The sequence below is a fragment of the Rhamphochromis sp. 'chilingali' genome (assembly GCF_963969265.1).
Source record: "Rhamphochromis sp. 'chilingali' genome assembly, chromosome: 19".
Lineage (NCBI taxonomy): Eukaryota > Metazoa > Chordata > Actinopteri > Cichliformes > Cichlidae > Rhamphochromis > Rhamphochromis sp. 'chilingali'.
In genome coordinates this window covers 1,710,851-1,724,475 of record NC_137946.1, presented here as the reverse complement: position 1 = coordinate 1,724,475, position 13,625 = coordinate 1,710,851, and the positions used below count along the sequence as shown (strand labels likewise).

Below are 13,625 nucleotides of genomic sequence, written 5' to 3'. Positions count from 1 at the left end.
AGGTGGCGTCTGATACCCAACCTGACATATAGACACAGACATACAGGCACACACAGACACAAACATCCATTCCCACCCTCATGCTCTCATATGCACTCACTCCACACTCAACCAACGTGGAGACAGACATAAAGAGACGCTGTACACACAATCACACTCCCCAAGCGTACTCTACGAACCGGGTCTAGGTACCCTTGCCCCTGGAGGGGGGAATTGCACCCAGACCCAGGTGGTGTTACCCTTTTCCCTGCGGTGGGGAGAGGCAGACCACCCCGACTCCGCAGCAGCAGGGAGGCCCCACACCCCAGACCGCAGTCGGACGGCCAACTCCTCCTACTAGCCCTCCCGCTCCAGCAGGCCGCAGAGAATGGGGGTGGGAGAAGACTCCAAACCTCCCTCCACCCGCTCATTGTAGTGTTGATGCATATGTGTTCTAAGGTGCAATTAAAACCCAGGAGGGCATGGAGCTACCTGCCAGAGAGCAGCAGGTAAGCGCATAGTCCCTCCTGCTAGCCCTCAATGACTAAGTGTATTTAAAATTGAGAGGTGGGCAACAACGTCAGGGGTGAGGTATACACCCTGATGGAGATTTGGACTCCGTGATTGTGCCCACCCCTAAGATCCTATATGTATGTGTAATGAGAGTGTGAATAATGTGAATGTCTAAGTTGTGGGATAAAATTGAGGCAGAGGCAGCCAGAAGGGGACGGGGGGGGGGGGGGGGGGGGTAGCCTCCTCTGCACCCTGGTGACATACCCCTACTCCAAGGCCCTGCATGTGTGGGTGGTTGTGGAGGAGCGGGAAGAGGGAGGCAGCTGGAGATGGGGAGGGAAGGAAGGGAGGGGCAGGTAACCCCTCCCTGGGGCCAGCTCCCCCGCTGACCCCAGTAGGCACTCCCACCCTCCGCGACCCGCCAGGGAAGGGGGGCCCAGGCCCATCAGACTGGGGCCCAGTGCAGTAGCGCCCCCCGGCTCCACAGAGCCCTGGACAGTCCACCCAACCCCACCACAGAGAAAACTGCACCCACCCCACCATCCACACATCTTCCAGACTACATAAGACGGTAAACGCCCAGGCTGAGATCTTCCTCCACCTCTCCTGTATCTCCCCCTCCTGCAGAGAGTTCCTGAAGAGAAGAAAGCTCCTGCAAGATGTGACCATCCCCCCCACCAGTTGAAGAGCCCCCCAGGCGGCTCGACGCACCGGCGGCACCCTGCTCCAGGGCCGGGCCCCCATGCACCCACCCGCCCACAACCCCGGCAACACACCAACCAGGACCCAAGCCCCCGAGGCCCGGCCCGGGCCCCAGCCCAGAGACGGAGCGCCCCCAGAACCTCACGCCCATCCCGGACCCACCCAGGGGCAGCCAGGTTGCCAGGTCAGTAACCCACGTCCGTCAGCACAGACCCTCCCCTAGCCCCGCTGCACGCAGCCGCGAGGAAACAGTCACCTGAGAGCCAACAGAGCCCCCAACCGGACGTGACCGCTACCCCGGGTTGAGCTCCCCAAGGAAGATGCCTCCGGGGAACCCCCCGACGCCCTAAGCCTGTCCCTACCCCCTCACCAATCACAACAGTGAAGGCGGGACCAAACTATGACCCCCCACCCCCACTAGGTGATGGAGCTGATAAAAGGGGCCCAGAGCAATTGATCTAATGTGGTGGCAGAGGCTGTGTCAAGACTAATGTAATCTAATAGATAATTTCTATATTGGTTAGAATTAAGATTATTTTTATTTTTCCAGTTCATGAGGACTGTTTTCTTGGCTATGCATAGGGCAGTGAAGATCATATGGGCGATATTCTTTTCTGAAGTGACATTATCTAAGCTGCCCAACAAACACACTAAGGGGGAAGTTGGGATGTTACATTTCAGACACTTTGATAAGTCTTCACATATCTCGCGCCAAAACTTTTGCACTGGTGGACAGAACCAAAGAGCGTGGATGTAATTGTCTGGTGTATTGCCTTGACAGTGTGAGCAGTTGTTGGAAGATGTAAAGCCCATCTTGAACATCCGATGACCTGTATAGTGCACTCTATGAAGTATTTTGTATTGTATTAATTGCAGACTGGGATTTTTAATTAATTTGAAAGTTTTTAAGCAAATCTGAGACCAGAAGTTTTGGTCTAGGTTGACTGATAAATCTGCTTCCCACTTTGCAGTAGGAAGGGATATTGATTCATCTAATTTAGAAAGTGTTCTGCATATTTTAGATAATAATTTGGGGGATTTAAGAGTAAGAAAATGTGCCGCACTTAGTGGTGTTTGTAATTCAACTTGACTGAGGTTAAATTTCTTTTTTACTATGGATTTAATTTGTTGATATTCTAAAAACCTTGTCTTGTTGATCCCATATTGTTCAACTAGTCTGTCAAATGGAATAAATTCTGTTCCCTCTAATATATGTTCTAAGTATTTAATTCCTTTACAACTCCATTCTGGGAAATTAATCATATTATTGTTTTGTAATATGTCAGGGTTATTCCAGATAGGTGTACGTTTGCATGGGATTAATGAAGACTCCGTTATTTTTAGAAACTCCCACCATGCTGTTAGAGAAAAGCTGATGTTGATACTTTTAAAGCATTTATGTCTTTTGATGTTTGAGCTAATAAATGGTAGGTCTGAAATCTCTAGATCCTTGCATAGTGCCTGTTCAACATCTAGCCAGGGCTCAACTAAGAAGGTATGTTTTAACCATTCTGAGATGAACTGAAGCCTGTTGGCTAAGAAGTATTGGTGAAAATTAGGCAGATCTAATCCTCCTCTATCCTTGGTTCTTTGTAGCGTTTTTAAGCTAATACGCGGGGATTTATCTTTCCAAAGGAATTTGGAAATATATGAATCCAGAGATCTGAACCAATCTTGTGATGGTTTGTTAGGGATCATCAAAAATAAGTAATTTATTTTTGGCAAGATCATCATTTTTATAGTGGCGACCCTTCCCATGAGTGATATGGGTAAAGATTTCCATCTAGTCAGATCGCCTTCTACTTTCTTTAGAAGTGGGATGTGGTTTAGTTTAGTTAAGTCTGAAAGCTTAGGAGAGACATTAATACCTAAATATTTAATATTTCCGGATTGCAGTGGGGCAGAGGAAGAATTATGGAAGGAGCAGTTAATGGGGAGAACTGTAGATTTTGGCCAGTTAATTGAATAATCTGAAACTCTTGAAAACCAGTTTATTAAAGTAATTACCTCAGAGAGGTTGGTTTGTGTGTTTTGCAGAAAAAGCAACACATCATCCGCATAGAGACTGATTTTATGTTCTATGTTCTTACATTTTATGCCCTTAATTGTTGTAGCCTGTCTAAATGCTGCTGCTAGAGGTTCGATAAAAATTGCAAAAAGTGAAGGGGAGAGTGGGCATCCCTGTCTGGTGCCCCTCAGGAGACAGAAGCTGGAGGATGTCTGGTCATTTGTTCTGATACGAGCCGTTGGGGAATTGTATAATATTCTTATCCAGTTTATGAAAGAGTTTCCAAAACCAAATTTGTGTAAAGTTGCGAATAAAAATTTCCAATTAACTCTGTCAAATGCTTTTTCTGCATCTAGAGATAATATTATGGTTTCGATGTTTTTATCGTATGAGTAGTCTATTAAATTAAGTAATCTACGAGTGTTTGTTGAGGAGTGCCGACCTTTTATGAAACCAGTTTGGTCAGGATGAATTAAGAGGGGGGTCATTTTCTCTAATCTCTTTGAGAGAGCTTTGCAGATTATTTTAAGGTCTACATTTAAAAGAGAAATTGGACGATAGCTTGAGGGAAATAAAGGGTCTTTGCCTGGTTTTAGCAGGAGACTAATGTTGGCAGAATTCATATTTGGTGGTAGTCTGCCCTTTTCCTCGATTTCCTGCAACATGCTGTGGAATACTGGTGCCAAAATTGTCCAGAATTCTTTGTAGAATTCTGCAGGGAAGCCGTCTGGACCTGGAGCCTTATTATTGGGCATACTTATCAGGGCTTCCTGGAGTTCACTTGGCGTCAGTGGCGAATCCAGTTCCATTGCTTGACTGTCTAGTAATTTTGGAAGAGTTACGTTGTCAAGAAACAGATCAATTTCATTTTTAGATGGGTTTATTTGTGGTGAGTATAAAGTTTCATAGAAATCCCTAAAAATGTTGTTTATTCTTCCAGGATCATATATTGTGTTCCCCGATAAATCTTTAGCAGCACATATAGTTATTTTTTCTTTATTTATTTTTAGCTGGTTAGCTAGAAATCGACCTGATTTGTTACTGTGTTCAAAATTCTGCAAGCGAAGTCTTTGTATAAGGAATTGTGTTTTTTTATTAATAGTTTCATTTAATTCTAGTTTTGTTTTGCGTATTTTGTTCAATGTTTCCTGATCTTGGTGGGACGCGTAGGCTTCTTCTAGTGATTTGATGTTTTTTTCTAATTCCTGAATATTTTTGTTTTCTTCTTTCTTTTTGTGTGATGAGAAAGAAATTATTTTACCTCTCATCACAGCTTTCCCTGCTTCCCATAGAACAGAAGCAGATATTCCGGGAGTGTCATTAAAGTCTAAATATGAAGTCCATTCCTTTTTAAAGTATTTAATAAAGTCTTCATCTTTAAGTAGTGATATATTAAATCTCCAGTTTTTACTTGGCGTAGTATTATTCTTGTGCATTAGTGTTAAAGATACAGGAGCATGATCGCTGACAGCTATAGGATGAATCTCAGTGTCTGAAATGTCACACAGCAGTGAGCTGCTGACCAAAAAATAATCCAGACGAGAGTAGGAGTGATGAACATGCGAGAAAAAAGTATATTCCTTACTGGTGGGGTGAAGAGAGCGCCATGCATCGCAAAGACCAAAGTCGTTCATATACTGTTTGATTATATTTGTGGACTGCCAATTACGCTGAGTTCCTGTTGTGTTGAGCCTATCCATTTCTTCATTTAGTCCAAGGTTGAGGTCACCGCCAAGAATGAGTGTGCAATCAAGGTGTTCAGAGAGTGCACTAAAAAAACCGTGGAAGAATGAGGGTTCATCAACATTTGGACCATATATACTAACAATACATAGTTTTTTGTTCAATATTGATAGTTTAATAATTAGAAATCTACCCTCTGGATCTATAACTGTATCGAGTACTGTAAAATTAACATTTTTATGTATTAAAATTGCTACTCCCCGTTGTCTAGAATTATAACCGGCTGCTTTCCTAACGATATGGTCAACAACCTGAAGGAGAGAATTCTTCAAATTGCAGATGAATATCCAACTGTGACAAACATTGTTCTGCACACAGGGTCAAACGATGTGTCCAAACAACAGTCGGAGGTTCTGAAACGGGACTTTACTGGATTATTAAATACTGTAAACTCTCTGAATGCAGCTGTATTCATCAGTGGACCTGTACCGCCGGTCAGAGGAGGAGACGAGAGATTCAGCAGGTTGTTTACACTGAATAAATGGCTTATATCAGCATGTGCTGACCACTCAGTGCACTTTATCGACAACTTTAATATTTTTTGGGAACGCAGGCATCTGTTCAAAGCAAATGGATTTAATTTTAACAAGTCAGGGGTGAAACTGTTCACCTCCAACTTGTTTTATTTCATACGTCATCCATCCGTGCTTGGTGCCAAGGCTGAGATAAACGAGGAGTTATCTCATAAAGAGGAACAAACAGAACTCCAAGAACAGACAAAGCCCAGCAGAAACCTTGAAGAGGAGCTCCATTTGCCCCCACCCGGGAAGAGCCTCAGAAAGGAGAGACATCTAAGGCAAGAAGAGGGGTCCCTATTTGCCTCCAACTCTCTCAACAACACCAACGACCAGGACAAGGGACCACAACCTTCCCCAGTCCCCCAAACCCCTGACAGGCCATCACCCTCCTCCCCCTCCCTTTCTCCCTCCTCCCCACACCTGAAATTCACTGAGGAGATGATGGAGCGGGTCAATGCTGGGCTCAGATCTACCCCCCGTCCCAATCCCTTTTTGTCCCCCATAAACCCCCCACCAGAGCGGCCAAAGGTTCGCCATCGAGCCCCACCCTCAACAGAGCAATCGAAGTCACATTGCCCAGCCTCGCCCCCCTTAGTTCCTCTTCATGCCCTGTCTCCGCAGTCTGATGCGTGATGTGTGAAGGGTCCGGGCTGTGAGGATTATGGCAGTGATGACTTTTCCCAGGAGAAGCTGGGACCCTGTTTACTAGAAGGTTTTAAAATTTCTGTACTTTTAGGTGACAGGAGACATGTGGCCTGGTCAAAACACAGAGAGCTGCACTCTAAAAGATCTTTAAACATAGTAAACATACCTTGTGTGCCACAGACTGCTCCCAAACACGAGGGGACAAGTAATACCTCTAAAACACTTAAGTTGGCTTTATTAAACATTAGATCTCTAGCTGGGAAAACATTTTTAATTAATGATTTAATCACTGAGCACAGCCTTGATTTTATGTTTTTAACTGAAACTTGGTTGGACCAAAGTAACAGTGGAGCTGTTCTCATCGAGACGACCCCTCCTAACTACAGTTTTATCAGTGAGGCCAGGGTGAGCAGGAGAGGAGGAGGGGTTGCTGTCTTATTTAATGAATCATTTCAATGTAAGCAGCTATCTCCTGGAAGTTTTCAGTCTTTTGAATATGTGGCTTTACAGCTGAAGGCCCCATCCAAAGTTGTGTTTCTTAATGTTTACAGGCCTCCCAAATACTGCACAGACTTTTTTAATGACCTCAGTGAACTGCTGTCTGTGATCTGTGTTGATTTTGACTGTGTAATTATTGCTGGGGATTTTAACATTCAAACATTCAAAGGGACTAAAGACCTGAGTAACACTCTGGGCAACTTTGGGCTGACTCAGCATGTAACAGAGGCCACACATAATAGAGGACACACTCTTGACCTACTGATCTCCAAAGGCCTGAGCATTTCAAAGGTTACTGTGTCTGATGTGGGCCTGTCTGATCATTACTGTGTTTTCTTTGAAAGTAAAATCTCAGCCCACACAAATATATCAACAACAGTGATCACAAAACGGTGCATAACTGAACACAGTAGTGCAATTTTTAACCAGGTCTTCCCATTAACACCTGACCTGCCCAGAGGGTCAGTCAATGAGCTCGTCAATAGCTTCAATGCTAACATGTTAAATGTAATGGACACTATTGCTCCCATTAAGGTGAAGGTTATCTCTGGAAGGAAAAAGTCTCCATGGAGAAACTCCACACTGGTGAAAAATGAAAAAAGAGAGTGTAGGAAAGCTGAGCGCAGATGGAGAAAAACAAACCTCCAGGTTCATTATGACATTTATAAAGAGAAACTTCACAATTATAATTTACAACTGAGGAGTGCAAGAAGGTCCTACTTCTCTGACATCATCACTAAAAACAGCCATAATGCTCGGGTCTTATTTTCTACAGTTGACAGGCTAACAAACCCTCCTGTGTCAGTGGCAGCTGAACTTCATTCGACCATGGCCTGCAATGACTTTGCCAAATTCTTCACAGACAAAATCCAAAAAATTAGACAAGCAATTGGTACATCAACAGCAGATCCAGGATATGTACTGTGTCCACCAAAAAACTGTTTAAACACCATCAAACAGTTTCAACCTATTAACAGCAAAGACCTGGAGGACATCTTAGGTCAACTGAACTCCTCCTCCTGCTGTTTAGATGTCCTGCCAACAAGTTTTTTCAAAAAGGTCTCAAAGACTTTAGAGTCAGACCTGTTACAGATCGTCAACTTTTCTTTATTATCAGGTGTGTTTCCAGAATCACTAAAAACTGCTGTAATCAAACCTATACTGAAAAAGGACAATCTTGACAAGACACAAATGAACAACTACAGGCCGATCTCAAATCTCCCGTTTTTAAGTAAGATCATTGAAAAAGCAGTTTCTCAACAGCTCAGTTACTTTTTAAAACAGAATAATTGCTACGATGCCTTCCAGTCAGGTTTTAGACAGAACCACAGCACTGAAACCGCTCTGACCAAAGTGTTTAATGACATATGTCTGAATACAGACAGTGGAAAAATGTCAGTCCTAGTTTTACTGGATCTCAGTGCAGCATTTGATACAGTTGACCACAACATATTACTCAAACGACTGGAGAACTGGACAGGTCTTTCAGGAACTGTACTAAACTGGTTCAAAACATACGTAGAAAACAGGAAATACTTTGTATCAATAGGTAACTTCACATCTGAGCAGACAAGTATCACATGTGGAGTTCCCCAAGGTTCCATCTTGGGACCCCTTCTGTTTAACATCTACATGCTCCCACTGGCACAGATTATAAACAACAACAAAATAAACTATCACAGCTATGCAGATGACACACAAATATATATCACAATGTCACCAGGAGACCGAGGCCCTGTACAGGCTCTTGGTAAATGCATTGAGGAAATTAATGACTGGTTGTGCCACAATTTTCTCCAGCTAAACAAAAACAAAACTGAGGTAATAGTCTTTGGCGCCAAAGAAAAACGATTACAGGTCACCAGAGAACTTCAATCTATACATCTAAAAACCACAAACCAGGCGAGAAATTTGGGTGTAGTGATGGATGCAGACCTAAACTTAGAAAAACACATTAAGACAATAACAAAGTCAGCTTACTATCACCTCAAGAATATATCAAGGATAAAAGATCTGATGTCTCAACAGGACCTGGAAAAACTAGTCCATGCATTCATCTTTAGTAGGCTTGATTACTGTAACAGCATCTTTACAGGTCTACCTAAAAAAATCAGTCAGACAACTACAGCTCATTCAGAACTCTGCTGCTCGAGTCCTCACTAAGACCAAAAAAGTGGACCACATCAGTCCAGCTCTGAGGTCCTTACACTGGCTGCCTGTCCGTCAGAGGATAGACTTTAAAGTTCTGATGCTGGCCTATAAAGCTCTGAATGGTTTAGGACCAAAATACATCAGTGACCTCCTGACCCAGTATGAACCTTCCAGATCCCTCAGGTCATCTGGATCCGGTCTTTTATCAGTTCCCAGAGTCAGAACCAGACACGGAGAAGCTGCATTCAGCTTTTATGCTCCTTATATCTGGAACAAACTCCCAGAAAGCCTCAGATCAGCTGAAACACTCAGTTTATTCAAATCCAGGTTGAAGACTCACCTGTTCTCAGCTGCATTTGAATAAAGCACCAAATCCACACTTTAAGCTTAAATTTCAAAACTTACATTTAACTACTGATTTTATCTACTGTTCTGATTTTATCTGTTTTGATTTTATATACTGTTTTGTTTGTTTGTTTGTTTGTTTGTTTGTTAATTAGTTAGTTAGTTTATTTGCTTGTTTTAATCAATTTTAAATCATGCTTTTTATTTGTTCTTGTTTCTAATGTCTCTGTAAAGCACTTTGAATCACCTTGTTGTTGAATTGTGCTATACAAATAAACTTGCCTTGCCTTCTGTTATGCACATACGCTGGGCTGTTGTCATTTTAACCAGACACTCAAACTGAACAGCAATTCTTTAGCAGACTGATCCAGAAAACATCAACGGAAAGAACAACTGAAAGGTCAGGCAGAGCGAGGAGAAAGAAAGGACGCACAGAGAAGCACAAGAGCCCACGACTGTTCAATGGAGTCACTCTGAATAAAGAGGAATAAAAACATGACCGTAAGCAACTCTTGAACTGCGAAAAGTGTGGCTCTGTGTAACAAAAGGATACAATGAGGACAAGTACGACTCTTTATATCCTTGATATGGACCAAACTAGTGAACGAGAGATTAGCACCGCACTGCATACCTTAGTGTCAAACTTATACCCTCGAACCTTGGGAGGACAGATAATGAAGTTAATAATGTAGATCAGTAATGCTGGATGTAGAATAACCACCCGTTAATGTAGCAACCCTATCTGCTCAAATGTCTTTGGGTCGAATATGTAGACACGTCTGTACTTCCTGTTGCCGTTTGTTTCCTCATGACGCTTCTTCGTGTCAATCGCTGTCCTTATTCTACAGTCACGACAGTCACGACAAAATAGACTCCGCGATAGCTAAAAACTGACATGGACAAATGGCAACACCTAGAGCAGAATATTTCCACAACTGCAGAGGTTTGTCACACAATTGTGTAACTTGCCACTACAGAAAAATGTAGCAGTTAGGCTCTATATAAAATGCTTGCTCATGCAAGTCATAATGTAGAACTATATCACTGGAGGTCAGCCAAGGAAAATGGATAGCCAGCACATAATAAATTACCACCAGTGAATAAACTGTTGTAACATGGATCAAATTGCTCTCTCGTGCCAAAGCGCACAAAGGCACAACAGCTTCTACAACCATAGCTCAACATACTTCATCTGGTGTGAGGCTTTGCAAGAAAACTCATCCAGACAACATCAGCCTGCATCTGCTGAACACCAGCTCACACCACAGCCAAACACACAGGTAGGAGCTAAAAACAAAAGTACCTGACCGATCCATTCAGCAGAACACACCGTCTGACAGCTCGAGTTTAATGTGTAAGTGCAAACAAGTCCCCTCCCACTCCGTGGTACAGAACTCACCTCCAGGGCCTCGAGGGTCACGAACCCTGTGATGGAAAAGCCGTCAATGATGTCCTCTTCGGCAGAAGTAGACTCCTTCCGCTTTCTTCGTGGAGGTCGAGGTCGGGACGACGAGGGCTCCCTGTCACCCTCCCGCTCTGAGTCAGAGGAGAAGCGAAACACGGAGCCCTTCACGTGGTTGTTCTGTATCCCATTTGATCTCCTCTCCCGATCCCTCTCGGACCTCGACTTCCTCTTCTTCCGGAGACCACTAGATCGAGGGCCATCCATGTCCTTCATTGGAAGCATCCAAATAAACCCTCCTGTTAACCGGGAATCAAAGCCTTCGAGGGCCCAACGCGGCACTGCTAAACCTCCACTTGGGCAAAGACCCCCTTGAGGAGAATCTCCACAATATCCAAGAGAATGTTATCAGTGGGATAGATCCAAGGTAATCATAATATCCAACAGATGAAGCCTTTTATGGGAAACTCAAAAGCGCACTGACTCAGTGAACCCAGCTAGGCTTCACGAAAAGATCCCCAAAGGCAGTCCATCAAATCCTACAGCGGAGGTGTAAAATGATCTATTAAACACGTTATCGGCAAGCTGTCGATTTTGCCAGGGGAAGGACTTTTCAAGTTAAAGCAAATGTCTGCTCAGTGAACGTGCCCCGCCGTGATGAGATGAGCAGGTGCCGCCACATCTTTCTTCTCCAGGAACTGCTCTTACCCAAGGTCAGCAAACTCACGCTCCTGCAAAATAAAGATGGACAGAGAGAGAGAGAGTGCATGCATTTGCAACATGTTCACTCAGCAAGTTCAACAGTGCATTGGAGCTAATGAGCCATTTTCCGATAGGTGCTGCATGCTACAACAGAAGGTTCTTGGCTTGGTGCATAATGCAAGATGAATGTTTTATTAGTTGCATCTGCTGAGTATACTGTGCTTTTTACACTGCCAGGTCATTAAGCCCCGAGATGAGATGATTATGTGTTGTAAGTGCTCTTTTACTGGTGTCGCAAAAGCTTTTGCCAAGTTTTCTAACATAAACTGTGTTTTTAAATGATTGAGCTCCTTGTGTAAATTATATAACACCAGTGTTATTTTGCTACACGATGGCTTAAGTTTCCTGGGATTATTTTTGGCCTGGTGACAGCTACAAATGTAAACTCTGTGACAGCGCTTCAGCACTGTGCAGCACTTTCTTCCTGCTACAATAATTAAACTGACAAGGTGAACAATATACTCTATTTGTCTGCTCACTACATTAGTTTTAATGCAAATGATCAACATTTTGGCACACACTCACATGCATCAGAAATGACATTTCATTCACTTTCACTGTGCAACATCACTAATAATAAAGTTGCAGCATAAACAGACATAAAAGACAAATTAGACGAGTCAATATTTGGGAGCTGCGCTTGAATAATATAGCTTTGACTTGTAGACATCCATAAATGAATTGCTGAAATTAACAGATTCCCCCTGACAACCTGTTTCAGTTCACCATTCATTTCTTTCAAAACATCACCTGGCACACAGACATGACTACACTTCTCCTTTCACAAATTAAAAGTAGGTCTAATTGAACAGAGACACGCGTTTGAGGTTTTACACACTCTAAACAAATGCCACGACCCTTTATTAAGGTTATCCTGTGTTTGGCTGCAGAGCTTAGCAGAGCCTGCCTTCACTGACACTGAAGGCATCTGGCTGCTTTATAATATGAGGATGCAACATTCAACAGCTTGCAGTGCTATTCTACATCATTCTCAGGAGCAGCCCAGCAGACTAGGCCTAAAGCCACAGAAAGTCACTCTGGCATCGTAGTCCAAAACACATATGGCTTCTCAGTGTGTCCAGAATAATAATTCCCATCCATTACATCACAGAAATGGTATTCGTATGTTGAAGAAAACTGCTTCAGACCGAACTAACTGCAGGCTTTTACTAAGCCTCCAGAATCCAGGTGGACGTTTCAAGCACAGAGGAATGAACCCTTTTCTGCATCACCACCCAAACCAAAAACCAATCTGTCACAGTCAACCACCATCTTCAACTTTACAGTGTCTCCTTGGACACGGGCTGTCATGTAGTGAGCTCATCTGGATTCTGCAGCATGTATGCTCTGCTCGACCCTGCAAAGTGACAAATGTTTTAAGCATGCACAGTCACAACCATTTTGGGGGGCTTGATCAAAGGCATACACAACAAAGGCACTAACAAGCCTGCATGCCAACAATTAAGTGTGCATCAACCATTTACAGCTATTCATTTCACAGTACATGTTCAGTCTTCTAACAACACCCCCAAGAAGGCAAATGCACCTTTACCGTGATAATGCTTCTAAGCCTTTTTTAAGTACCTGTGCCTTTAACCTGATGCCCCATGCCAATACTCATCTAATGGCACACAGACACTGTGCAAATAGCTCCCAAAATATCGCTTATTTAAACACACACACACACACACACACACACACACACACACACACACACACACACACACACAAACTGTGTCCTAGCACTCGCCCTGGCTTTTCCAGTTCAGCAAAGACTCTTTCTCTTGTCTCAGCTCACAGTCCCTTTTTGTCTGCCTGTGCTGTCAGTAAAGATCTCAGGCTCTGTAATCCAGTCCAGCCCACAGCAGCAGCAGCGGACTGGCACTGCCTCCTGCTCCGGCTCTCCAAGCTTCATTTTCTACTATAAGACACACAACAAAAGCAAGCCTCTCTCTCTCTCTCTCTCTCTCTTCTTTTTTTTCCTTTTGCTCCAAGACACGTCATGCAAAACCAAGAATTGCAAACCCTTGAGAGTGGGGAGGGACCGTCCGGACAAGTTGAAGGCCTTCAGTCACTAAAGAAAAAATAAAGATAAAGCACAAGAAGGTTTGGAGCTGGCAAAATAAATCCCGCGAAGGAAAACCATAGGGTATCTCCTCCTCCTCTCCCCAGATCCGAGCTTCAGGATCCCGGAGAAGGGAGACCGGGGCGCAGTGATACGGCGATGCCGCAGTGCCGCTTTACAGGCTGCACGCTTCCTCCTCGGCGCAAATAGTGCTGTCCGTGGACGTTTGTTCTGCGAGTAACGGTAAAGATACAGTACGGCTACTAACTTAGCTGCAAGTCAAATGTGCTGGAG

The 13,625-nt window shown here is 43.7% G+C and overlaps 1 protein-coding gene across 8 annotated transcripts in view; it reads right to left on the bottom strand.

Moving 5' to 3' along the window:
- The window catches only part of auts2a (activator of transcription and developmental regulator AUTS2 a), a 364,715-nt gene extending 351,268 nt beyond the window's left edge, over nucleotides 1–13,447 (bottom strand). For all 8 annotated transcript variants that reach the window (XM_080866329.1, XM_080866333.1, XM_080866332.1 and 5 more), the window contains exons 1-2: nucleotides 13,292–13,447; nucleotides 10,502–11,235 (exon numbers count right to left, since the gene is read on the bottom strand). In XM_080866329.1, the coding sequence (XP_080722455.1) occupies nucleotides 10,502–10,789 (288 nt within the window). In that variant the 5' untranslated portion in view covers nucleotides 10,790–11,235; nucleotides 13,292–13,447. The remainder of the gene's footprint in view (nucleotides 1–10,501; nucleotides 11,236–13,291) is intronic.
- Between the last annotated feature and the right edge of the window lie 178 nt (nucleotides 13,448–13,625).